The 27,643-nt window shown below is 40.9% G+C and overlaps 1 protein-coding gene across 4 annotated transcripts in view; it reads left to right on the plus strand.

The window, feature by feature from the left end:
* Window positions 1–27,643, plus strand: part of CEP112 (centrosomal protein 112) — a 206,325-nt gene that overhangs the window by 127,653 nt on the left and 51,029 nt on the right. For 3 of the 4 annotated variants that reach the window (XR_012766024.1, XM_075441161.1, XM_075441162.1), the window contains one exon: window positions 2,733–2,882. Coding sequence is in view for 3 of the 4 variants with exons in the window: in XM_075441161.1 (XP_075297276.1) it covers window positions 2,733–2,882 (150 nt within the window). In the remaining variant the exon portion in view is untranslated. Of the gene's footprint in view, window positions 1–1,336; window positions 2,591–2,732; window positions 2,883–27,643 lie in introns of those variants that run through there. The other variant, XM_075441163.1, reaches the window with a different exon arrangement.

Consider the following 27,643-nt stretch of genomic DNA (forward strand, 5'->3'; position numbering starts at 1 on the left):
TTCTGTGATATTTTTTGAGACTGCATTTATCAGAATTGTTGTTAAATACTTTTTTACAGTAGATTTCTAAGACCTAATGTGTATTTTCTGCACGTTTATTTGCATACAGAGGGGTTGTGGGATCTGCATCCTTGGAGATGCTGAAAACCTGCCTGGACATGATTCTGAGCAACCAGCTCTGGGTGGCTCTGCGTGGAGCTGGTCCCTGCCACCCTAACCAGTTCCACGATTCTGTGAAAATCCCAGAGAATGCACTCCTAAATGCCTTTTTAGCAATTTTTTGAGAAATCTGTTAAAATTATTTGAAGTATTTATTAAAATTGTTTAGAAAGAAAGAAGCAACAAAAACCCCGCTGTTTTGTTATCAGCCTGCATAGCAGAAATTTGATAAACCTCAAAAAGTAGCGTTTAGCGCACGCCAGACCTTGAGGAAGAGAACCCCTTTCATTGCTAACTCTGTTTTAACTTTTGGCATTTTTGTGCTGTTGTCGTGCCTAGTGAGTGCAATCAGAAGCCAGCCTCTCTGTGCCAGATGCAGTTTACTGTCAATACAAAAATGGGTCTTGGTCCGTGAGTTAAAAACTGATGGAATAGGTGAAGCATTTCTGAATTTTTAAGCAGGGGTTGAGGGAAATCGCTGTAGTTCTCACAGTGGGAACACCTAGGCAGTGCAGTGCAAGGTAATCACCATTTCACCTAAATGTCAGAATAAATTTTGTCAAACTGACATTTATTGACCTGTAGAATCATCTCAGAATGGAAGAATTTTGAGACATGGGGTTTTTTTTTAAGCTGGGCGTTGCTGTAGCGAATACACTGCTCCCCTCACTGGGGAGAGATGGGCCTGCTGGCCGGAGCTGGCCTTCCTCCGCGCACGTCGTATGGCAGGGCTGTTTGGCACACTGAAGGAGTTTCACCCTGATCTCTGAAGGTCTTTACTTTTGTGGGTTTGAATCAAGTCCCTGAAGTTACTTGAACACAGGGGTTTTTTGTAGCTCGGTATTAATAATAGGTCAATTGCAACTTTTCTTGTGGTCGTGTTGCTGACAACATCTGTCCAGTCTTACTCTCTGCGGCCTCTTGGAACATTCACTTTTAACACCCACACAGAGAAGAGATTTCAAGAAATTTCCTCTGAAGTTTATACAAAGTAAACACTTTTTTTTTTCCTCTGAAAAGTACTGCACAAAGCAGATCTTTCTCCATCAGTTCATGCCGACGTTTCCTCGCAAGCATTTCAGAACTCCTCCACTGGTCCAAGGCGTTAACCCAGGAAAAGCTGTAGATCTCCCTTTTGTGCTATGTTAAATGGTTTGTTATTTTGTTTTCTTTTCAGAACGTGACAAAATGGAACATACATGAAGTGGTATAGGTTTGCATGGCCTCAAGTTGCTACCCAAGTAATTTATATGATCCGTCGCTGTCTCCTGCTTTCTCACTGCACGTGTTACACGTTGAGCAAAGTGCAAATTCTGTATCATGTAAATGATGATCTAAACTGCAAAACCAGTGATACTGCTTAATTCTGCCTAAAGACTTACACCTATCCAGATAATCTCTAAACTTTGGCCCCTTGATCTCCTTAGGAGCAAATAGCTTTCCTTTTTATTGGTATCTTGTCTTTTTTAATATGTATTTGTTTTTAGAAAAGAAATATCTGTGTAGGTTTTACTCATAGTCTTTGTTGCTCTCTGAGTTTTTCAGATAGTAAAACAGAGAAATAAATTTACAGTGGAGTCTTAACCAGTCCTTTTCCCCTTCCTCAGAGATTCTAGTACTTTCATTTGTAGAGTACTACTTACTATGTTAGTCCTATCCTATTAGTAGTTCTAAAAAACCCAATTTTTTCCTGAATAACTGTGACCTTAGTATAGATAAATGTTTCTCTACCAACGAGGAGGACTTGCAAACACACAAGTTTGAGCACTCTGGTAGTCTCTCCCTGAACTGCCTGTGTGCTGAAGTGTTCTTAGCATTAGACTACATTATGCTGCTACAGCAGCTTAGCCTTAAGCTTGAATATATACATTAAAGGCAGCGACTCTCCCATATGTCGAAGTGCTTTGCTGGGTGATGACCTACATGTCAGCATAAAATTCTGTCAATATGTCTGAAGGATCAGATTTAGTTATGACTTTCCACAGTGATAAAAAAGGTGAAAGAAGTAAATTTCAACAAATTGGGAGTGAATCATGTAAAAGGTCTTGTTTAAGGGTCCTGGACATTGCATCAGGTCCCCACTGTATTGCTAGGCAGAATATACTCCTTTCAGCAGCTTATAAATTTCGCTGTCAAGTGTAAATTTCACTCTGATATGTAAACTCAGGTGTTTTTCTTCTCTGCAGTATCAACCGTAAAGTACCCTGCTAGCAAGCCAACCCCACCATCACTCTGTAAATGCACAGTACTGGTGTCAGTGCGGTGGGAGACTGGAAACACACTCCCTTCTGAAGATCACAGATGTGCTTTGTTGTCATGAGTAAATATTTTGGAATGTCATAGTGCAAAACCCTTCCAAATATTTTGCATTCAGCAATTTTTGTCGTTTGCAGCCTCACTGTATTCCTTTTTCTCTGCGTGGAATTTCATGCTTGCTGGTGCGTAATATGCTAATTTAAAATATTTACCTTGCACAGCAGAGCTTGCCAATGCCAGGCTTGTACTGAGCATAAAAACGTGCAAAATATGTGCCTTTTACTGAAGAGAGATTTAGCATGCTGTTTTCTTTTTAGACCATAGCTGAACTTCGGACAACCGTTTCCTCTCTGACAGAGGAGAACAGCCGGCAGCAGCTCTCCGCCGAGCAGCGGCTCCACGAAGTTGTGCAAAAGTTTGAAGAGAAGAAGCAGCAGCTGATTACGGATAATTGCAGAGCAATCAAGGTAATCTGGGGGCTTTCGTCACTGGTGCTACTGGCTGTTGGAGCGGAATGAAGGGTTCTGCGGTGGGCAGCTGAGCGCGGGTATCGCTGCTGTTCACGCAGCGCTCACTAATTCCATGCGCTGGACCTTGGCTGTGATGTAGCCGATGACTCGGGCTCGCTCTCCTCGAGCTCATCATTTGCCTGTGTAGAACATTTGGCTTTGGCGAGTCTAATCCCTCCACTCCAGTCAAATACTTGCAACTTTCCTGTTCGCTCTCTGTTAATACTGACTCAGGTATTTTAACGTATTTTCAGCACTTTTACACAGCGCGTTCAGTACTTGGGAAATAGGAGAGCTGAGCTGCCAGCAGTGTGGCACGGGCTTTAGCTTGGCTTTCACAAGGCCATCTCAGCTGTCCCTCTTTAGGCTGCGATGAAGGAAAGTATGTTCTTAGGTTCCACTGAAAACAAAGTCTGCTAAAAATGCATGGGATAAAATACTAGTTGTTTATAAATTTTTTCATTCGATTTCTGCGTATTTTGCATCAGAGTTGTGTTGTCTGGCCTTTTTTAAAGCAGCTTTCAGAGCCTGCGGGGTCTGAATATTTGGACTGTGTTCCTTGACACCTTGCGTGAAAGCGGCTGCAGAGAATCTCACCTGCAGAAGCTAGCAGAATTATTTTTTAAACATTTTTCCTTTCAGAGTAGTAAAGGGCAATGGAAAATTTCTGAAACTATGTAATCTGCTAGGGCTGACAACCAAAACACTTTGTTAAAAGTTGTGTGGAAGCAGGAAATTCCTTTTTTTCTTTGTAAAGACATTTACTAGTACCAAGCAAAGAATTGTGTTGTTAAATCTAGAAACTCAGGAAAAAATTTACTCCTACAGTTTTTCTAACTTTTTGTGCTGAAAATAAACCATGGGAGTTTTTGCGTGTTGGAACTACCTGCGGTTAAATGATGGTACGGTTAATCTTGTCCTTTGTATTTGAATGATTTGCATGATGAATTCAGGTTGATGTCACTATCTCATTATCTGCAGAGGGTTCTTTTTCCTTTCTTTCATAAATTGTTCAATGTTTTTATTTTTTTTCTAAAGAAACATTTCTGCCTTTATTTGTGTGTGTGTTGAGGAACAGAATTTTCTTTCTGATCATTCTTTAAATCTCTTCTGTCAAAGATATAACCATAAAAATGTTGTCTATAATCAGTTATCCGAATTGTAACACTATATAGCACAAACTGTCACTAGGATCTGCAAACAGAACATAGTTAAATCACATTATTTTGGGGTACAGGTGGATTTTTGCCACTTAGGAAAATGTACTGTTTGTAGTTACCCATTGTTCCAGTGGCCGTCACAGAAACCCTGTGACAGTGCAGTAGCCTTCCATACGGTCAGAAATATGCTGTGATTCAACAGTTAGCATGCATGATACCTTCTTGAGTTATATATTTGAAAAACATGTTTTAGTCTGTTTACCAGCTTTTTTCTTAGCACCTGGTGCAAGTGCTACTGTTTATGGATGCACTTAAACTAAGTTACATTCAGTGGAAATAATTCAGCTGTTGATAACAACAGTCTTTGAATGGTAATGATTATAGGTTGTATTAAATCCTTCTCCATGTAAATCTGTGTTCAGCTATCATAAACTTAATTTTGATGTTATTATTTTGTAAGGTAATGAAATACATAAAAACCAGGGGAATTCTGCCCAGGGTTTCTGAGCAGTGTCCCAGAGAATTTTTAGTGCTGATGCTGTGAGTATGGTTTGTAAGATTTGGTCAACTTGGGGAAGAAATTGCAGGAGCTGTTACGCTTGGAGTTCTTGAGCTTTGTTTAGTATCATTAATACTGTACTTTTAAAAAATATTCCCTTGAAACCACTGATATAATGGAAATTTACTGAAAGCCAGATACCCAAACAGAAAATTCTTAGGAAGGTAAACTATTTCTGGAAGTAGAAAGAGATATTTTTGATATTCGATCACATAGTATTTTTAAGAACTACATATACTTCTAGACGAGCATATGCAGAAATACTTTGCTTTTTATTAGCCTGGCACAAAAAGAATTGGTTTTGGTGAAAGTGGAATCCTAGACGTCCTGGGGATAGGGAGCAACATCTAACCTAGGGCAAGCTGAAGACCTGGAGGGATGATTAAAGAAACATTCTAAAGAGAAATAAATTCTTAATAAGCCTTTGAGAAGACTTAATATAATATAAGCTATTGAAAAGACTATCATTAGAAAATGGGCATTTGCTAAACCTAACATTGATTTAAACAAACATTGAGGAACAGATTGCAATTTCCTTTATATGGTGTTGGGTGACTTCCTATAAGACCTTCCAATTATTATTTCCTTTCAGAGGGAGAAATACATTTTTACAGAAACCACCTGGCTCTCAGAGAAGTTTTGGATTTAATCAGTTAAGTCATATCCAGATGTGGATGCTATAATACATGATTAGGATGTTAATTCAAATTCCTAACTCTTTGCTACTTAAAGATTTCAAAGTTATTATTTCATAATTGTATCTATCTCTTTAGTCTTGATTATTATTTTTTTAAATAGTATCTTAAATGTTAGTGAAAAAGAACAAATGAAACTTTTAAGAACATTTTGCTTCTTTTGGCAATCTGAAAACCCAATCTGAGCAACCTCGTTTGGCTTTGGTGGCCTCAGTTTGGGTCAATTTGAGGCAAATGTGAAAGTGCTTGGCATTCTGTGCTACGCCGTGATTTGCCTGGCCGAAGGGCAAGTCCAACTTTGTGCTGTCAGCATCATAAAATCAGGACCATCGCATTCCTTTCTTGTGGCTTGTAAGGTAACCGATTTGGATGCCATCGCGTTGCGATGTCTGATAGCAAAGACCTAAGAAGCCATGGTCTGACACGGCGTGGAACAACCGAGTGTCTCCTGTCGCTGCCTTTTGCTGCTGTTGGGTTTGAGCCTGTCGGGGTTCGGACAGTGTTGGCACAGAGAGCGATCCCAAAAGCACAGCTCGCCCTCGGGGCTGCATAGATGTCTTTGCTTTGAACTTACCAGGACTTGGATTCTTTGGAGCGCAGAGTACAAGGACACTGTGGTTGGGCTGGCATGGGGCAAATCCAGCAGCGCTCACCTGGTCTCTGTGCCATGCCTCTCCTGTAACGCGCTTACACTTCAAAGATCAGGAACCACTGGTTTAGACCATAGGATTAGTGGAGAGCACAATTATATTAATGCCCTGCAGATGCTTAGAAACACTGCTTAAATTGGAATGTCTGTTAACCTGTTTGTGCTGCTTTAGACTGGGATTTCAGAAGACACCCTCCAGTAAGGGTTCGGGTGCTGAACTCCTGAGAATGTCTGTGCAGGAGCTACGCTGGGCAGTGAAGCGTAGTGTAAACTTATTAAGGCTAAATTATACTAGGTTTCTTGCATCCCGATAGCAATCTCGCCACAACAAACCAGAGCTCAATCCAGCCAAATGGTCCGAGCATTTACCTGACTTTGCTGCTGCCTTTGGCACTGGATGCTGGCTGGACCCAGCAGCAGCGTGAAGCTGATTGCGTTGTAGATATACCTGGAGGTTGTTTACGAAATCCCAGCCTCAGGGTTTTTTTTTTTCTTTTTTATGAAATCCTTTTGGATCCTGGGATCGAAAGTGCAAAACAGTTCCTGGGATTGGAACTGCAAAGCACGTTCAGAGCATTTTAGTGTAGAAGTTGATGGCCAAGTGGGGACTCCACATCAAAAAGTAGATTCTGGAAAGAAATGGATGATGAAGAGCACGCAGTAACAAAGCCACAACAGAAAAGCAAGAAAATGATGCTTTTTTGCCAGAGCAACCACATTTGTTGTTTGGCTCGTATTACAGATTCTAGGGTTCTGTTATATCCCCGGAATTAACACCAAAATTTCATTAGCAAAACATGGTTTGAAGATGACATATTTCAACACTTTGTGTGTCAGCCAGCTTATGATCAGATTAATTCTGGTAATAAATAAGACTTAAAAGATTTCTAGGAAAGAATGTCATATAATAATGTTCCCCTTTGTGTGAAAAATTTTGAAACAGTGGTTTTTCTTTGTTATGTTGAAAAATGTTGAGAGGGAAAAAAATCAAAAGTACATTTTATAGCCATAGCAGAACAAAGGAGAGAACTTCTGGTTTTAAATTGTCTGGGCCTATGTGGGCATTGAATATTCTCAACAGCATCATATATTTATTAGATGCTGTCATATCTTGGAGCAAGAAGATAATTTGCTCTATGCAAAGGTTGGGTTTTATCAACACAGTGAAATTTCTCAGTGCAACTATAACAAAACACTTACTCTGCTGTAGTTACGCTTGAGTCAGTCCTTGTGCAGGGTACTCTTATTTCCTTTTATTTGGGAATGCTGTTTCCCCGGGGGTTTGGCATGTCATGCCAGCAAATTGCCCTGTAAAGAGGGTGCGTGGTCTCTTGGCCTCGCAGCTCGAAGCACCCGTCTGCCGCCCAACCCACCCCTCCACTGCCCCCGGCAGCACACCCGCCCGCCCGGCCTTCCTGTTGGGTTTCCGTAATCCCCTTGCCTTCCATGTTTGGTTCCTGCTAAAAGTAAAACAAATTATTTTAAACCTTGGGATGTTTTAAAGCATTCAGAACATTTCTTGAAGGGCACCTGATATCTTTGTTTCTAGAAAGTAGTTGTCAAAATATACTGATGGTATTTACAACTGTCTCTAAAATGCAGTGTATCAGAAAACTGTGTTTTTAAAAATGTAGTGAACAAGCTAATTTTGCATGTAGTTGTGTTTCATTATCAACCATGTTTATTAGCAAATTCCACTGGTAATTACAAATAATATTTTGTGTTAAAAGAAAAAGCATGTCAGAGCTATGGGAACATTAACTGAGTGACTATAGTCCTGCAGAAGTATTTAGTCTATTGTCCTTAAAATACCTTTTGGAATACCACCATGGTACTCTGCAATAGCCGATGTTGGATTTAGTGAGAAATAAATGATTCTGATTTGTTGTTGTTTAGAAGTCCTGAGCAAAGGGACTTTTAGGACATGGTTTAGTAGGCTTGGTGCTGTTGGGTTAACAGTTGGGCTTGTTGATTTTAGCAGTCTTTTCCAACCTTAATGATTCTTCTTCCAAAGCTAACTCTCAGTGGTTTAGATGTCTTTATTAGTGCATGTGAAGGGAGGAGAGGCATCAGTGAGCGTACAACCTAAAATGACCTGATCTAGAGTACAGAGCAGAAGCAGTTTTGGTCCTGTCTTACACATGAGACACTGGAGGTTAGAGCTTTGACTGTGTCCAAGGTTTGTGGCAAAGATGGAAATTAACTGCGGACTCCAAAGCTCCAGATCCGCGCATCAGTTGGTGCATCAGCCCTTCTGCCAGAAGAGTTTGAGGATCTGACCAGTAACAGAACCGTACCGAGCTGTATGGCTGGAGTGATCTGGAGGTGAGGTTGACCAGTCTGAAAGCCACAGCTAACAAATACGCTTGCAGTCTCTTCAGACCCTTTTGAGAAAGCAGGGCCAGTTCAGTTCTTTACCTTTTTGTTAAGGCTGCTGACAAGTTTCCAAGCCATGGCAAATAAAGGGGGAACAATTTACATGTTCAGCATTTTTTTTGTATTTACAGCAGAAAGACTGTAATGACAGGTTGTTCAGAAGGCTATGGGCATGTGTAACTGATAGCACTGAAACATTAATTAGGAAAAAAACTCTGAAAGCTTAGTGTAAACTAAAAATGAAAATCTAAAACTTGGGGTAGAGTGAAGACATTATTATTTCAAGGGCTTGTTAAATGAGTTTTGACTTGCTCTCCTCTCCAGCAGCCACTGATGCAGTAGGGTTAGCTGTTATCATCTAGACTGCTGTTGAATAGCTGCGTAATAAACTGTTGTCAATAAGACCCAGATTATTTGTAAGCTTTTTTTAATATTTTACTGTATTTTTAAATTTTATTTTAACTTGGCTGAATGTGGGGTGTTTTTAGCTAACAGTGCCTGTAAAAAGGAGGTCAGGATTTCACTGCTGAAGCGGAGACTGACTCACGTCTTACAAGACATCTGCTCAGAACCTGCATTACTGTTTGTGATGGTTCGATGGCCACAGACGTGCCAAATCCTGTCAGTCACTGAAGATCTTCGGAGATGTGTGTGCCACGAAGTTCTCCAGAGGGATCTCAAATCCATCTAATTGCTTTTGTGGCTAAACATCATGATGATAAACCATTTGGCGTGGAGAAATAAGGAGTTTTAAGGGACCCTCTTGATGTTAAATACATGGAGTCATTTTTCATGGATCTCTGTTTCTTTGGCGCTGACTTTAGTCTATAATACTAATAACTCTGCGGAGTCTTATTAGCGGGGAATTACAAGGCACCAACATTTGTACCTTAGCATTGTAAAGCAGGCATGAAAATTTGGCAGGCAAATAACATTATCTTGCTCATAATTTCCTATGTTCTGTTTGATCAGCAAAGGGTATTATGCCTTCCAAAAGGGTAGATAAATGAGATCTGCAGGTCTTTTATGGTTTTGGTCTCTCTTTTACACGGGGTCCAAACTCCGAGGCACCTGTTTTTCACAGTCTTTGTCTGTATGAATACTACTTTCACCCAATTCAATCTGTTAGAGAGATGAGGGTTTAGCCGCAAGCTTTTCAACTGTTGCTCATCTCTTGACTCCCTTACATGGTTATCTTTAAAAGGCTGTATTGACACATTCATTATGAATGATAATAAAAACAGGCTTTCGTGTTAAGGTTAGATAGTTATTGATCACAACTGAAATTCTGATATTAAAAAGTCCTTTCTCCTTTTCAAAATCTTATCTCTCTCTCTATTGCCACAGAAATTATTTCATTGTCTGAAGCAGAGTACCTTCTCCTGAAAATTACAGGGTTTCAGATGTTTGGCCAATCAGGCAGTGCGAGTGGCTGAGCATCTGTAAGTACTTTATAATATCTTTGACATGCTTTGTGAGACAAAGAATTGAGTCATCTTTTTTTCCTGCAGCAAGCTTTGCACTCTGGCATTTTTCATGTCTCAACACATTGAAGAGCTTACCATGGCCAACAGCAAAATTGTACTTATAAGTTTTATAAAAGACTAGAACTAGCGCTTGCTTAGTCCTCTGAACTGCAGTCCAGTTTTATCCAGCAGGTTTAAAAATTTGTGTTTTTACTTTTTCTTACATTATCATTGTTGTCCTTGGTGTTTTGCTTTCCCTCCAGCAGCACTTTGCTGCATGAAGTCCTTTTTATTGTTTTTTAGCCCTAGAAGGGATGCCACCTTACATCTACCAGTCTCCAAATTATGGGATTAACGATTCCATAAATGCACAACAAAATAGAAAGTCTTATGCAGCTAAGCTGTTGGCTTCTTTGAATGAGGTGGACTACACTAATTTTGCACTGGAAAAAGGGCACAAAGGGATTCAAAACGAGCCATAAAATTCACTGCTTTTAAATGACAAGACAGGAGTAATTACGCTGAGTGGCATCCTAGGCGATTAGAAAGGTACAGAGAAAACACTCCCGTTAGTAAGTGTGAAGTAGTACTGACGTTAAGCCTACACGGCTAATAAAGAAGGGCAGGCAATGTTTATGACTATGATACAAGAAAATGAAAAGTAGCTTTTTTTAATGCTGCTGTGATGGTTACAGTTCACTGATGCATTTCAAAGACATTTTGTTCTCTGAGGAGCACGGGGGCTTTTATGTGGAGGAGAAAGTGATGCTTAGAAGGACAGAGCTGGGGAGATACCCAGAAGTTACAATGCAGACTGCCTGGGAGGAAGAGCCTGTGCTCACAAGTCTGGGACTTTACTGGGGGGGGGGGGGGGGGGCGGGGGGGGGAGAAGATAAAGATAAAAACAAGTGTCTAATGTCCTCCAAAGGCAGGGCATCTGTAAAACAGTCTGCGGATAGTGTAGACGTTCCAAGGGCTGCTCTTTGTTCCCCTTCCAGTGAGTTCCTGGAACGCAGCCTCCTTCCCTGCTCCTGGAACAGCCTTGACTGCAGGGCTTCTCCAGCCGAGTAGGTGGAAACACAATATGTGTGAACTATGTATTCAGCCAACAAAAGATTGCTGGGGAAAATGACATCTTCAAAGCAAACCTGCCGTCGTCCACAAACGTTTATGACTCTGTAGTAAAGATTTTTAAAGCCTGGCACAGTAACACAAGTTGCAGGGTTTGGCAAATAGAGATTTGGGCATGTGGACCTGGTCTGCTTATCAACATATATTTCCCTTAGATATCTTTCTTGTGGTGTGGCTCGTCCCAGGGGTGAGCCACGACAGCGCCAGGTTGCACTGGCTGATTCCAGTATGCCTACGCAACTTGCAGTGTTTGTGTCAACATTTGTTGCGAAGCTGTATGTTCTAACATAGGTTGCTTTTGCTTTTGTACTAATCATGGTGCTGGCTGCTCCAGGGATATCAGCGGGAGAGAGTCACTGAGGATTGCAGCTTTATACGTTAAAATGCTCTTGCCAAAATAAGTGTTGACTTTAGAAATCTTCATATTCCATTTAGAATTTTCTGCTGGCTCTCCAGCTTTACATGTAACTGAAACTCCAGCAGATCAAGTATCAGAGTGTTTTTTAAAAAAAAATGACTGGCTAACACTTTTGAATGGCAGATCACAGTGAAATAAAAATATCTTTGTTAGACTTACCATTTTCATAATAGTTGGGCTTTTCTTAAGCGTAACAAGAGAAACCTGGCGAATCCGATACCTACACAGGGTAACTATTTACCGATGTTTAAAGGCAGGGTAGCAGTAGAATCAAGTGGTCAGTAGCATGCTTACAGTTTCTGGAAGGCATTGCCTTTATTTTCTGTAACTAGAGTCGTTTTTTTCCATACAAAATAAAAATACCTATTGTTTTCTTAGCATTAAAAGATTAGTTGCAAAGAGCTACTAAAGGAAAGCAGCCAAAGCTGCCATATTTCTGCCACTTACTTGTATCAGTGGAGTTGAGAATAAAGGAACTTTCCAAGTTACAGTACTGTACTTGAAAAGGAAAAAAGTACACGGCGACTTTTATCTGTGTATTCAGTAGATCAGATGGCAAACTCACCCAGGCAGCCTGGCAGGGGAGCAGCTTCTGCTTTCCGCAGTAAGCCCCAAGTGGGGCAAAGCAGCACCAAGTGCGACATCAAAAGATACAAATATGCATGGAGTGTAAAGTCTGGGTTTTTCAAAACATCTGTCTAATTAGCACAACGTGTATATTTGCGAGTCCTCGCTCTGACTTTCTCACCGTTTCATGCTCAGCAGAAGTCGCTTTTTCATCTCACAAATTTGCGCAAGAGGTTAAACCTACAAATGCTGTCACCAAACCTGACCCTGCGGATCCTTGATATAAACCTCTCCTCTTTCCTTCTAGCATCAACTGCCCTGTTGTGCCCAGCTAGAAAATGTGCGATGTAGCTGTTAGCCAAATTTTTTCTAGAAGAACGAGATCATTTAATTGGATGTTATTATCAGCCAGTTCTTGTGGTTTGACATGGATTCAAGATGAAGCAGTTCGTCTGCTTAAAGAACATGTGGGCACTAATAGAATAACCTCAGTAAGCTCTCAGATGCCTCCATCCTAAGGGAAATTGGTTTGACTTGCCCTTCAGTGGAACTTTTGGGTACTATTGGCAGCCAAAATAGCACTAGAGCCCAGAAACAAAATTCTATTCCAGTATATTGTACTTTGCTTCTTTTCCCATTAAAATTTGTACTGTAAACATTTTCAGTTAGGCCCAGTTCACCTTGAGGCCTCGCAGTTCAAGGAAACTGTGTCTACGTATTTGTATAGTACATATGCATATAAGAAGGTGAAAAACTAACTTTTATTGAGCATATACAATATTCTTTGAGCCCTTTGTACATGGATTCTGCAGTTAATGTGCATACTCCATCTTGCATAGAGTCTGGCATGCCTTCCCTAGGAATGGTTTATTGTTGCTGATTCATGCACCATTCACACTATATTGATTCTCTTCGCTGATGAACAGGATTTGATACTGTGAATTTGTTTGCTGACCCTTGAAAACAGGCATGAAGAACACTGGGAACTTGAGGCTGAAGCTTGTAGGGAAGACTGGAACCCTCAAGGCTGAAGCTTTTTCTTAAGCTTTTTCTGCTGTGGGGGCATCAATAGTTTTGTCTCTTTGGCCTCATCAGAAAGCCTGGGGTCCTCCAGCGAGGAGACTATTCTATGGAGCAAACAGAGTTCACCTGTTTTCTTCTTCAGGGGTCTGTCTATTAAATTTATTCTTAGGAAACTGAAATAAGTGTTGCCTACAGGATAAAATTTAGGACTCTAAATGAGCTTCTTGGCAACATCCCCTTTGAAACTGCCAGGTAGCAGAGGACTGGGAGAGCCGTAAAGCAGAGATTAGTAAAGCACAACAAAAGCCTTGCTCCTCTGACACAACCACTTTTAAACTTCTTCTGTTACTAAAGCTGTATCTGCTTGTTTTTAGTTCAAGCTTTCACAGCACTGAAGTCAATATCTTCAATTAAGTCAATATGTTCATAATTATGAAAGCAAATCCTTCAGCGCTGATACATATTCATGTATGAATCTAATCCCGGGTACAACGCAGTTGTCTGTGGCAGTGGTGAAGATATCTGTTGGAACTGCCTTCACCACCAGCTTGGCCAACCAACCGGGAGACGCAACACGTGTATTTCTAATGTTGGCACCTCAAGAGAAATATATCCTCAGTGAAAACCCCAGATTGCCAGTTATGAAGAATTCATTAAGATCTGCTGAAGTTCAAAGCAAAAAGGCCAGTTCCTCGCAGGTCAGGGCAGCTCTTTTAATGGTTCCTGCTTTGCCTCCAGCAGCAGCTCATCTCCAGAGCCTGTTTATTTTTCTGCCAGGACTGTTGGCAGGTGAATAGAGTCACATCAGATCACCTCATGAGTATTTTTATGCTGGAAACCTATGCCCTGAATATGCCATTTTCCTGGCCCAGCGTGGCATGAGATCATGGGTTTCAAACCTGTCTGTGTTGGCCTCAGAAGACACAGCATGCAATGCAACGCTGGCTTCCCTTTTTGAGATCTACCATAAAGTCACAGCTCAGTTTTGCACTGGGGTTTGCTCTCTTACAGTTTAGACCATTGCAAAGGAATAACGCTTGCTGTGTGGCGAGGAGGGAGAACATCACTCAGTCATGTCCTGAAAACAAATCAGATCATTTGTGAAACAAAAATGAGTGAATGCAAGTTCTCCTAGAACCAGGAGAAAACAAAACAGTCCCTTTTCCTGGGAAATAATTAGCTGGGACATGTCAGCACCAAAGCTGTGTGCAGATATAGTGTGGTTTAGGAAAGCACAGCGTTTGTGCTCTTGCCAAATGGCAGCAGTGCTAGTCCAGAATTCACCCGGGCTCCTGAGAGTCGCTGTCTCAGGAGTGCAGCGTTCTAATTTCCATAGAACGTTGTACTAGCTCTCTGTATTAGAACTGCAGAAAAGATGTTAAATCCTGATGTGCTGTAACATTTTCCTTTGCGTTTTCTACATGACTGCTCAGGGCCTGCCATGGGTACCCAGATGTGGTACCATGGTCCAGCTCAGCCCTGGTGCCGGTGTGGCTCCCTCCTCATCCATCTTCCACCACCAGGATCTAACCTGGAGGAGACACGGGAAGAGGATGTGCTTATTTTTCTGGGAGGGACGATGCCCACGGGTGAGTGTCCGATCCACTGCACCCATGCCGGAGCCCCGGGCACTCTTCATGCTGCTCCTCTCTTCCAAGTTTGTTGTGTAAGAGAGGAGGAAAGTACAAACAAGAGAAAACTAAACATGAAAAGTGAGTTTGTTTACTTTCTGAGAAACTTGGGAGTGGCAGAATGGAACTGTATACATAAGAATTCAGGCTACCAAATGTTAGATACCTGCAGGAACACCTGCACAGTTGGACCAAGCCAGAACTCTGCAGACAGCTTGAAGGAGAAATCTAAGATGTGTCTTGGCTCTGTCTGGCTTCAGAAAAAAGCATTGCTTTTCTCAATATGGCTATATTTCAACTCCTTACGTTTTTGTTACTGATGTTAATTTCATATCCTTTACAGTTTTGCACTTGTAATTCGGGAAGGTAAAACAGCAATTACTAAAGACTGTGTAGCAATTTGAATCATATCAGTGAATTTTAATTGTCTGCATACCTGGGAACACCTCTGACCACACAGCTGTGCGCTGAGCTTCCAGGAGCGACTCATACCCAATGTGCTGTGTTCTTCCTCCTGCCAGAACAACACATCACTTCTGCTTACATTTGTGTAAATCCGAAAAGCAAGGAGGACACAGGAAAATGTGAAGTGATTGAAGGGCAAAGGACACAGTGAGATCTTTGTCGTGACTGTTAACATTTATACTTACCTTAAGTGTTCAGATGCTGCTTTTTCCTTCCTCCTGCCCTCTACCAGGTCTCCCCTCCTTCCTGAATCGTATGGAAATGGGCATTTGCAAGTCAGGTTTGGCATTGCTGTGGGCTCATTTGCTGGCACCTGTCTCCAATAGTCCAGGCTTCGTGGGGTGTGCGAGAAGGCCAATGGCCCTTCGCCCTCCCTGACTTGCTGGTTGCCAAACCTGCCTCTGCAGAGGACGAGCCCCTTGGTGCTTCCTTATCAGATCCTGAAACCAGGTCAAGATCTGTGTAACTTTAACAATACTGAAATTCTTAGTTCTCTCGCACTGCACCATATATTGTTTTTCCTGCAGTTTATGTCTCATTTGTGATAAGGAAAAGTTTTTGAGTGTGTATAAAGGAGCCGGAAAGTTCTGCTCTTTGTGCCGCGCAGGTCTAATGAGAGATGTTAGTATGGAGCTGCGCAAATCAGAAACTGGTGGTGCTTTAGAACTTGATCTGGTTTCTGTTATTTTTAATGCTTTTACATTTTAAAAATGTCATCCATATAAGAATATTTGGAACTACTTACATATTAAAAAAAAAAGAGACAAAATTAAAAGAGCCTGCCTTCCTTTTAGATGTGCCAAACCGGTTTGGCAGTCGTTCGCTTAGCATTGATCAAGCGTTCCTCAGCCAGTCGAACTCTTGTAGCGTTTTCTACCTGCGCAGAAACATTCCCATCAAGCAGTTCTAAAACCAAAAAACACTGGTTGTGTTGTTCTTCTTGTTCAGAGCATTTTGGATGATGACTGAAGTGTATTGTGGACATCGCCGTTTGATACTTGTGATTCCAAAGCCCAAAAATGCTGTAGAAGATAAACTGCAAAGATTATTTTGGCTCAAGGGGAAGAGAAGTGGCTGTGCTGGGTCAAACTGGAGTCCATCTCTCTCTGTCTTCTGCAACACGGTGTCTGATAACAGATGCCCAGCGAAGAGTAGAAGAACAGGCTGAAGATTTAGGGACATTTGCTCGATATACTTTCCCATTCTCCAGCAAGATAGAGTTAAAGGAGTTGCTTAATCGTGTTCAGTAGTCTTGGATGGCTTTTTGCTCTGAGGATCTGTGTGGTCGCCAGTTGACTCATTGTGCCATTAGCAGTCGTGATGGTCTGAAGTAAAACATTCCCCACTGTATGGTTTCTGGGCTTGGTGTACCTGTTGGGAGTATTTTAAGTGCCTTGCTGTGACTCTGTGGGAGTTCCTTGGAAGGAAAAGCAGATGGATATCTTGGGGCTGCTCCTTAGGTTCACAAGTAACTCAACAAAAACTTGTGCTCTGTGGCACTGAGGTCCCCTCCTGTCTGTGCATTTCCACGTGAGACTTTTCTGCCACACCAGAAAGTTCCACTAACTGAATTAGCACAGTCTTTCAGACATCATTCAGCTCAAAGCTGCATCAAAACAGACTTAACAAAAAAAAAATTTAAAAACAAATCAAAACACCCATTGAAATCAGATCTGCTTGGTCAGAACTGTGAGAAGAGCTCTTGACATTCCACAAAATCTATATCTGAGACACAGCAATAGCTTTGGCAAGTGTTTTTCCCCCTCTCATGCTCTTCCTATTTGCCTGTATGTAAATTATACCAAATTTGTTACCTATATTAGTGAAATTACCAGCATAAAATGATCAAATGTAGGGTGTTTGGTTGAAGTACAGCCAAGCAGTTGCATGTTGCAGTGGTGCCTGTACCGGGGGTCTCTACCAGGGATCATCAGTCTGATCTCACCAGGGCTGGCTTGGAGGGGCGCAGACCTGCTGGAAGTTCGCAGACTAAAATCGTCCCACATGCACGCATCGCTACTCGGTGGTGCTACGAGTGTGGCTTTGAAGGGAAACATGGCCAATACATTTAAGCTAGACAAATGCTGATTTTTTTTTATTGATGATTCCGGTTCAGCACAAAATGTTACTTTAGAGCTAAAGAAATAGGGGCGTGGGTACTCCCAGAAAAGAGTTATGCAGGAATTAGAGTAAAACATTTTGAATAAAAAGCCAGCACATTTTGAACAAAAAACCAGCCGAAACATTGAAATAGGTTGTGGACCCTGACATAGTTCTTTGCAACATGGATATACGTCTATCTATCTAATATATTCTCTCCTAGTATTCTAGAGCTCTAAAATGGAAGGAACAACTTCTGAAGAAGCCAAAATAGATCTTACCCATGTCTAATCTTGGAAAAACTGTGAACTTAAAGGATTTTAGAAATGTTCAGTAACATTGGCATAATGACAGCAAGTATCTCTGTCATAACGTCATATGATTAACTAGATCAGAAATATTCTGGGATGTTCTGATCAGTTATGTTAATGCGTCTTTTAAAAAGTATAAAGGCAATGCTCTATAAAATAGATACTTGAAAAACAGTTTTCATTTTCCTCAGGCTAGTGAGATTAGAGTTTCATAATCTGTTTGACCAGCTGCAGAGGACGTTCTTTTTCATTTTTTCTTTTTAAGTAAATGAGCTTCATCTTAACATGATTAAAAAAAAAAAAAAAGAATCAAGCTTCAAAAATGCTCAGTTTTCAGACATACTTTTTAAATAGGAGCAATTGCATTATCATGTCTTGTTGCAAATGTAATTGGGTTCGAGGTCATTAAAGATTTTGAATAAAAGAATTTCTAAGTTTCCAAGTGTGCGTCTTCCCCTGTCAAGAATCAGCCCATTTTTGGCGTAAAGACATCATTTTATTAGATATTACTTTGCTGCCTCTCACATCTTAAGTGTGTTGAGTGTGCAGGCACTGTGGAGTCAAGCTTGTTCTTGTTCAGTTCAAAAAGCGGTGGTTTGCCTTGTGAGTTAATATTGTTGAGTAAAGTGAGTTTGAAAGGTATGAAGACATTATTAGGCTTCTTTTTGTGTATGCGTGTGTGTAAGAGAATGTGTGTTATTTTAAGTCATGGGGAGAATTCCAGCAATATTGGGCAGTCTGCTAGTTCGTTGCACAAAATGAATAGTTTTTCTTTTGCTCTTACTGGGATCCGATTAGCCTATTGATTCGAAATATCTGTCGTATTTGCTTTTAAAATGATCATAACAAAGTAAGATGTTTTGTAAAGACTGTTAGAAATGTTTATATTTCCAGGTCCTCATGCATCTGTGCTGAGGAATGCATTTCAAGGAGCCATTTGTAGAGCACCAGGGGTCTACTGGAACTTCTGGTCTGTCTCCAGGTGTAAAGTTCCCAAACACCCACTTAAAGTGGCAGCTGGGTGATAAACTTAGTTGGGAATGAAGCCCCCGGTGCTGAGAAGATTGTCTTGTTCAGCAAGTGATTGATAAATATGCTTTGTCATGAGTCAGATGTTTTCTAAAGCATTGCAGGAAATCCTGCTTGAACTCCTGATGTTTGCTTTTGCAGAGCTGTTGGTAAGAGTACAGCAAGCAGCAAAACCAGATGTTTTACTAGTTAATTTGTATTCACAACAGCCATTTTTTACTAGCAGAGCATATCCATTGACGCGACGTTTTAGACATTCTTACTACATAGCATCAAAAATTCAAGAAGTTGTCTTAAAACATTGAAGCCAACATCAGGTCTTCAGAGGAAACCTGCTCTGAGAATGGCAGACTCCTTGCCATTCCCTTTGATTGCAAAGTGTTTAATAAAGAGCAAATTAGGAAATGAAAATTGTCTTGTGGATCAATCAGGCACAGCAGTTACGCCTGTTCAGCATTATCTCTCAGACATTAACCTGATTGGGAGTGGTTTATTTTGTATAATAGTCTCAAGATCAGACTGAAAGGTTGACTTAAAAAATACCTGATGTATTTTGTGTGTGCTCTGAGGCTGATAACAAACTCTGCAGTTCAAGTTTTAATAACTAGAGGGGAGCTAAGAAACTTCAAAAGGTTCATGATAAATGTTTTTGACAATGCGTCAGCTGCATATTAGGCAGAATCTTGGTAAATCCTCTCGTAAGTGGTTTAAAATGGAGTTTTGAACTTTTCCTTCATAAGTGTATGCTGAAGATGTCATGGTATCTTGGGGTTTAAAAGATCCGTTTTATCTGGTGTATGTGAACCACTGGTGTTTCTATCTACACCTCTGAGAGTGAAAGGGGGAAAAAATCAGCAGTTTTCTCCGTTTAGCAACCTCTGCCCCTGCTCCTGAGCATGAAATTCATGGAAGCTGGAAAAATGGAAAAGCCAGTTTTAAAGCATACTAACAACATACTCCAGGTGAATATTACAGTAAATCTTCTGAGCTGACAAGCTTTCAGAATGACTTCATCGCAACAAGCCTGAAGTGTCCTGGTGATAGGCAAAGCAATGCTTGCACATGGCAACTGCTCGTTGGCTTTGGTGGTCCATCGAGAAAAGCAGATGAAAGCAGGTTTATTACTGCTCTTTGAACCTTGCCTCTCTCCCCCTCTCCTATCACCTGGGCCACTAAAAGTGAAAACAATTCCTTCCCCCTAGAAAAAATGCCTAACTTTACATTTTATACTGCTGTTTTGTTTGGATTTTTATCTTTGCAGGACTTGCTCTGCCTTATGACATCCTTTGCGTTTCAAAAGAATGGAGTTTATAGTACCCTGACTCAGCAAAGTGCTTGGGCCCATGCCTAATTCTAAGTCTACGAATAGCTCTGCCGCTGCTATCAAGGTGTTTTAGGGATGTATGGCTAAAGACTTTGCAGAGAAAGGTCCTAAAGCTTTGGTCAGCTCAACTAGATATTTACAGAAAATGCAAAAAACATGCCAATATCTTACAGGAACAAAGCAGGAAAAAATACGCGTGTTGACAATCCTAACAGTGCTGAGGGAATCTCCAAAAGACACAAATCCAGATGAAGTCTGATGTGAAATAGTGTTAAGGGACTGCTCAGGAACTAATGCTGATGATCCACTCAGGAGCCAAAGTATATTATATACTGCCAATCAGTCTCTTGCCTTGGAATTGTGAAAAATATAGTGTAGTGTTAGAGCATACCACGCTGGGAAAATGTTTGCATATATGTTTCTTTTATGTTAAGTGACCTACTTTAAAAATTTTATACTGCTACTGAAGAGACTTGATTTTGTTCCTAGAGTCAAATTATTCCTTTCCATCCTGGACCCCTTTCTTTCTTCCCACAATCCCTCAAGGGAAAAAATTGTTATACTTCCCAACGGCATCTCCTGCTGGCATATCTCAAAAGCAATATAGAGCTGCTCAACTTGCATGAGTGGGCAAAGCCCGCGGCTCGGGTGGCTTTGCAAGATCTCCACTCCCATTCTGAAGTGCCAGCAAAGTGGGCCAGACTTCCAGATGTGCCCGGTGTTTGGGAGTTCACCCCGTTCCAAGTGCGAGCTGGTGGATGCTGTGCCTTTGCACATTACCCCTTTTATCTGATTGCTGACCAAAGAAACCTGTTTTTCAGAATGATAGCAGAAGATGGGTGACCGGCTCTTTTAGGTGCGCAGTTAGAAAGGTATTACCATCTGCGTTTTCATACCATGTTGTAATTCATGTTCACTGTTCATGAAATAGAGTTGAGTGATTAAGATCATATATTAGGCAGGAAGATTGCCGGATTTGCCGTTCTGTCGTTGCGTAGTAGGACACCGTGCGGACTGGGGTTTGCAGCTTTTCTCTTTCCCCCCACCCACACGGAGTTGTTAGCACCTTCACCCAGGTAGTGAAGCTCAACTGATGGCAACAGGCTAGGAGGTCAGTGGGAGCAAAGTGCCAGAGAGATGTAAAATACCGCTTAAAGTGGTTTCATTTCTACTCCTGAGGAGAAATAAAGCATAAATTATCTGTACAGTCATAATAATAATTGTAATGTTACCTATAGAATGGAAGAAGAATTCGTGTTATTAAACACTATAACTATTTTTGGTATGAAATAATAGAGAAATTTCCTTTTCTTTTGCTGTGATGTTGGCCCCTGCATATAGGTTGTGGAAAACTTTGTTTGCAAAAACAAAGCTATTGTTTTAACAAAAACCACAGAAATTCTGCCTTTCATATTGAATCAGTAGCATAATGAGTAGTGGAGCAATAGTTCAACATCAAAGGAGACTTCTTGGATATATAGTGTGTTGCAACAACAGCAAAAAAGTTCCCACCAGAAAGGAATTTTGCCATATGTGAACAGCAAACATATGTATTAGGTTAAAACCATAAGATTTCCTTTGCTTTACACCAAAAACAAGGGAGACCTTAAGGACAGAGGCTTTCAAACAGTCGTGCACTGGAATGCAGCACGGAGCGAGCGGTGTCCGAGGTTCGGAGCAGTGTCAGTGGACAGAAGCTCTGCGAAAACCCAAAAAGTGTTGGTGATGCACGAGCAAGTGGGCTCGAGCATCGGTGTTTCACTTTTTAAAAATATACTTGTTTTGCTCTGACTCGTGGCATTACATCAGTGACCTTCATAGATACGTTTTCCCAATTTATTTATAGTAGTCATGAACCCAGACAAATTTACTTATCTCCATAAAATATTTCAGCAAAAATAATGATTACTCTGAAAATTCTGAGATTAATTTTGATGGGATACTTGGCCTGCTTTCATTGAATAGCAGTTGCATTTGACTCTGTAAACTGTGAGACCACTGAGTGTAAAGGAGCATTTTTTGCCCAGACAGCCCATGCTTACAGCTGTGTGGAGAGATAAAGGTACTCAGGCTGGAGTGTTTCTATGACAGGATTTAGATATATATATTTCTGGAACAAAATTTGCTTGAACTTTTGTAAATATTCACATGTATTTTCTTTAGAGTTCCAGAGCTAGATTTTCTTCTCATGACCGGGGAGAGAAAACACATCAATGGATGTAATTTGAATTTAGAAGGCACTTAAAGACGGGCCTGTATTGACAATTATTGTTGGCACATGTTTGGAGGATGTAAAGTGGAAGCCTTCTCTGGGCATTAGTAAGGAGATAATTAAAACTACAGAAGGTAATTAAGGTAGCTTTTATTACTGCATCTTTCATTAACTAATTATATTAATTTGGTAATGTTTGAAAAATTCTTTGAAGATGAAAAGTGCTAACTATTACTACCTTTAGTTGTAGTATTACTCTGCACTGGTCATAAATATTGAGGTCTTTTCTTGATGCAGATGCACATCCACGTGTGCAGAGTTGCTGGTGCAGCTGAGAATTACATACGTACATCAAAAAAAGATTCTGTCATTATCTGGCATAATCTGATCATGATGAGCAGTGACTTTCCTGCCGACACTTTTTGTTTCACAGTGAAAATACATCAGTATTTAACATTTTTTAGAAGATTTTCCTTTCCTTGTAAGTGTCACTTACTTATCCAGCCCTCAGTACCAGAGAGATAAGTCATCGTGATCCCAGCCTGGTGTGATGGGAGCTGGAATCAAGCCCTGCCTACTCTCAGGAATACACCAAAAGTAGGGAATTATTTCAGGCTGAAGAAGCAAAACATCAGCCCTTTGTAAATACAGTATCTTCACAATAATCAATACCAAGTAATTAAAAATAATTATTATTTCTGTTTATGTAATTCTTCCAGAACTTAATTGTTTTCAAGAGAATCCAACACTTCTTTTTTAAAATATCTTGTGGCTAAAGGATAATCAAATCAGTTTTCATATACTACAGACTAAATCCTTCATATATTCCCATTTCATACTTGTTTATGTGATTCTTAGAACTCTTTCTCTTACTAGCTTTTAGTTAATTTAGATTAAGCCCTATAACTAATGCCAAAAATTTATTTCTGCCTTGAAAAGGGATTTTGTAATGCTGGCATCGTACCTTTTCGTCTCTCTATGGCTCCTTGTCAAAACTGTACGCGTCACAAGTTGGGGTTTTTTTTTAAAAAGCCCCTTTGGCCGCCTCAGTCGGGCACCCAGAAGTCCGGCTGAATTCCTCTGGTCTCGCGCAGCATCGCAGCGAGCCGCGCGCGCCAGGCTCTGCGCTGACTCCACCTCTGCTGCTCTGTCATCTCCAAAGGGCTCCTTCAGCCGAGCTGGGTCTGAAATAAATTTCGGTTGACATTTTGCTGGTGATAGTCAAGCCGCAACAGAATAATAGGGGAAAAAGTGCCTACCCAGAAAGGCAATTCAGACGTTCCTTTCTCATCAGCCAGTACCCGACCGTTGCGCGTGTCACCGGGACAGCGCTGGGCTCGTTCGCCAGCTCCACCTGAGGTCCCAGGATCTGACCGGAAGATTTCTGGAGCGTACTCTCAAAGCCATTACTTTTCTCTTCCATCCTTCCCGTGTCTCTCAGTGTTGTTTGCGACCAGAACATTTACAACATGATTTTATTTTAGGTTGCTTTCCATTTTTATAAATAAATCAAAGGAATGTTCCTTTTATACAGCTGCAATTCACCCACATTGTTGCAGCAGAGCTTATTATCTCATTTACATTTTTAAGTGCTTTTCAAAGTGTAGGATATCTGGGCTGGAAAGCAAAACATTTCATTTCTTTGTTCTCAGGCCAACACAAAGCACTTCCAAGGTCAGGTATAGAGTAGACTTTCAACAGCAAACATGTTTACATGGCATTTGAAAGCTGGTTTAAATGAAAAAAAAAATACTGTCTTTATAACAGTGATGTAAGTCAACTTAGCAAAGCTGAGGGACAGGGATTAATTCTGTACCTGGAAAAATTTAACTAAATAAGTTAGGCTTTGTTTTCCATTCAGGGAAAAAAGCCTCTGACACTTGAAAATTGGCCTGGTTTTTTTATTTTTTTATCCCTTTTTCTTCATCTCAGGAGTTATTAAACATAAGCTCCGTTATTCTTTGGGCAAAATCTGACACTTTGAAGCTGCAGAATAAAAATTGTATTTCTGAACAAAAGCAAACAAAACACATTGTTTAATTTTACAAAAGAGATGTTCTGTGGTGTATCTGGGGTAAGTCGTCTGCTGTTTTTAAGAGTATTCTGTGTGACAGAAGCTGCTCTGTGAGATACAGGGAAAGATTTGAGGGTCCTGCGTAGCTTCAGAAACAGCTATCAGCATTCAGGCTCCAGCCACTGCGTGTGAAGCTTTTTGACAACAGAGAGAATTTTCAGTGTGATCTTCAAAAGGACACATTATTTGTGACATCCATTGTGAATCCTTCTAGAAAATTAAAATCATGGACAACAAATTTGCTTACTTCTAACTACTATTTTCAGAGCTAATCATATGCAGGAATCTACAGCAACCATGAGATTTTTATGTTACTTTTTTTTTTTTTGGCATGGCTTTTCTCGAATACTGATCTTTTGGGTTTACCTTTTTTGTCCTTGTGCAGATGGGAAAGCTGAAATACCCAAATGAACATTAGTTACTCACGGGACATCCTTTATACACAAAACTGCGTTCTACAAAGTGACTGGTAGGAGAGCTGGTAAGCAACGCAGCCATAGTCCAAAAATGGTCAGGTTAGAGGTATTCATGACTGGCTTAGTCTTTTTTTCTGCCATCCCAATGCAAAACGCACCAACAGCCAGTTCCGATGTGATTGGAGCAGTCGGTAAACTCGTACAGTGTGTTTTGGTTTGGATAAATGATGAGTGGATAATTAGAAGACCTGATAGTTTGCTGCACTTACAAGCTATAGTAAAAATACCTTAATTCTAAATTATACTTGTTTAAGACATAAATGAATAATGAAACAAAATGCATGAGCTCCCCCCTGGTAAACGCTATCTAGAGTAGATGGACCTGAAAAAGACTGTGTGTCGTCGGAGTTGCCCAAATTCAGTTACTTTAAGATGCGTTGCAAACCCTCAGATTTAGAGGAACCTCTCGTGTTATGCTCTGCAAAATATGTTTGTCTGCTATAAATAAGAAAACTAACAAAGGACAAATTAAGGAAGGGAACAGCAGTGCACCAGTTCTCTTCTTTGCTGCCATGTGGTTGCTGTCTTTACCAGGAGCAGCGCGTTTTGTGTTCAGTACTTGCAGACTTGTGTGATGGAATGTGATAGAAATCTCTTCTCCAAGACAAATATATGCATTCGTACGTATCCGTGTATACATACTACCTCTTGACCATCTTCAAAGTCACATGAAAGAGCGAAACTTGCTCTTGAGCACAAGGAGGGAGTCCGGGCGGGACGATGGATGTGTAGCAAGGTTCCCTCCCTCCTTAATTTTCACCATGCCGAGCTCTTTGCTCTCTGTATAAGCTGATCTCGTGGAAACATCAGCAGATGGATCACGCGTTGTAGTTTATCCCAAACGTGCTCTGTGAGTGTTCCTGAGAGTCGTCCTGTACTGGTTATGTCTGGACACTTTGGAGTTATGGCAGGACTTTCGTCAAATTGACTGGGTCTTTGGTGCTCTTTCTGATGCATGGAACAGCCCGGCTCCTTATTACATTTCTGCATTGCGTGACCGGATCATTTTGGTTTTTAAATCAAAGTATGCTTGTTTGTGTTTTATCTTACAAAATTAGATATAGAAAAAGAAAACAAAAAGCCTACAATTCACACATATATTTTGTTATATTAATGCAAATTCCTGGTACTTCAGGACTTGTTGAGTATTGAAGACTGGTAATGTATTCCAAGCCTGGATTTCAACATTTCTCAGAAGCGATGATAGCATAGAAGTCCCCGGGCAGATTTGAAGTTCATGCTTGGGTCTGGTTAAATTTTTTGGCATCAGAACATGTAGTAGTCTTATAGCTATAAGACTTTAAAGTTAATGCCTGGCATCACTTCAAAACAATGTGCAAGATCTGTCATAAGTAGTCCTCTTATCTTATCTCAATAGCAATTTTATCCTGTAAATTATTGGAGAGTACGGTATTTCAGTGCTGTGGAAAAGAGCAAGGGGTTTTTTCTGTTAAATCTTTGTGCTGTGAGTACTTTTGATGATCCTGGTTTATGTACAGGTTTTCTACTTGGAGGAAGCGAATGTTGGCCGTGCTGCAGGCTCTGCGAAGCCCCCGGGCTCGGTGGTCTCCCCGTGCCAGCGCGCTCTGCAGCGGGTCTCGCTGCAGCTCCGCTTTTGGGCAGGCGACGCGGGAGGCACCTTCGGAGTCATTTCTGGCACGGCTCCCGCGCGAGCCCCTGCCCAGGTCCGGTCCCGACTCTGCGCCGCGCTTGTCGGCCGGTGGGTAGCAATGCCCTGATTTCCTGGCGTACAAAAGACAACTCCGAATATTCCCTTGTGGCTGCCACAGCCGCCTCTGTGTCGATGTCAATCTCACGTCCACATTGTGCCCTTCGCCTCAAGTCAGCACTTCCAGCTAACAATGCCTTTATTCAGGCTGACAACGTAACTAAGCTGTTAGTAAATGTGTAAGTAAACGTTAAGTGTGTATTCAAACATTCAACAATGACTAGGAAACTTTAAAAAAAATATCTTTGAAAGTTGGTATTGTTTGTTTGGTGTGTATAACATAGCCTATCAGTTCCTTGGGGCATGACTGGTCTTTTGTTAAGCGTGTAACAAAAAGATCAAGGTTCTGAGGGACTGCCGCAAGAAAAATAAATATATAGGAAGAACAATAATGATAAAATAAATTTGTCAAGGCGTTGTATGAGCTTGATTTAGAAGTGATCATTTCTGAACTAAGTAAAGACTGGATAGTTGTAGTTAAAGTGACATGATCATAATATTCCTTTTATTTATTGCCATTTATACTTCATTTATAAATCACATGCTAGACTTTACTGCAGGGTGAGAGGGGAGCCCCACATCTCGGCGAGCATCCCGTTTCAATAATATGGAATACATTTCCACTGCAAATTCCAGACATGGTTTTCAAGACAGAAGATTATTCTTCTGGCTTAAATTAAAAGTTACTGGTACACTGCAGAAGTGTTCCTAGGAAGCACAGGTTGTGCAAATAAGATAACAAAAATCTGAGACAACTGCAATTGCAAATACAATTGTTGCAATTGCAACAGTTCCATTTCCCTTTCAATCTCAGAGGATATTTTAGTATGAATACTTGTAGCCTATTGTCCTGGTTCTGGCTGGAATAGAGTTAATTTTCCTCCCAGTAGCTGCTGTGTTTTGGATTTAGTACAAGAAGAATGTTGATAACACTGATATTTTTAGTTGTTGCTATGAAATCAAGGACTTTTTCCAGTTTCTCGTGTTCAGCTAACGAGCAGGTGTGCCGGAGCTGGGGGGAGCGTAGCCAGACGGGCAGCCAAGCCGGCCAGTGGAAATATTCCATACCACAGGCGTCACGCTCAGCTTATGAGTGGGGGCTGGCCGTGGGGCAGAAATCTTTCTTTCTTGCTTCCGTGGGTTCAAATCCTCTCTTGTTTGGGAGTTCGAACTTTTCCAGGAGTTTGGTCTGTTTCACGAGTTTGGCAAAATTCACAAAATCCATGGGTTCGGGGTTCTGCGATCGCTGCTCGGGGACTGACTGGCGAGAAGACTGTGTTGTGTATAGTTTGTTTTGCATATTCGTTATTGTCATTATTACTAT

Source organism: Opisthocomus hoazin, chromosome 21 (genome assembly GCF_030867145.1).
Source record: "Opisthocomus hoazin isolate bOpiHoa1 chromosome 21, bOpiHoa1.hap1, whole genome shotgun sequence".
NCBI classification, from domain to species: domain Eukaryota; kingdom Metazoa; phylum Chordata; class Aves; order Opisthocomiformes; family Opisthocomidae; genus Opisthocomus; species Opisthocomus hoazin.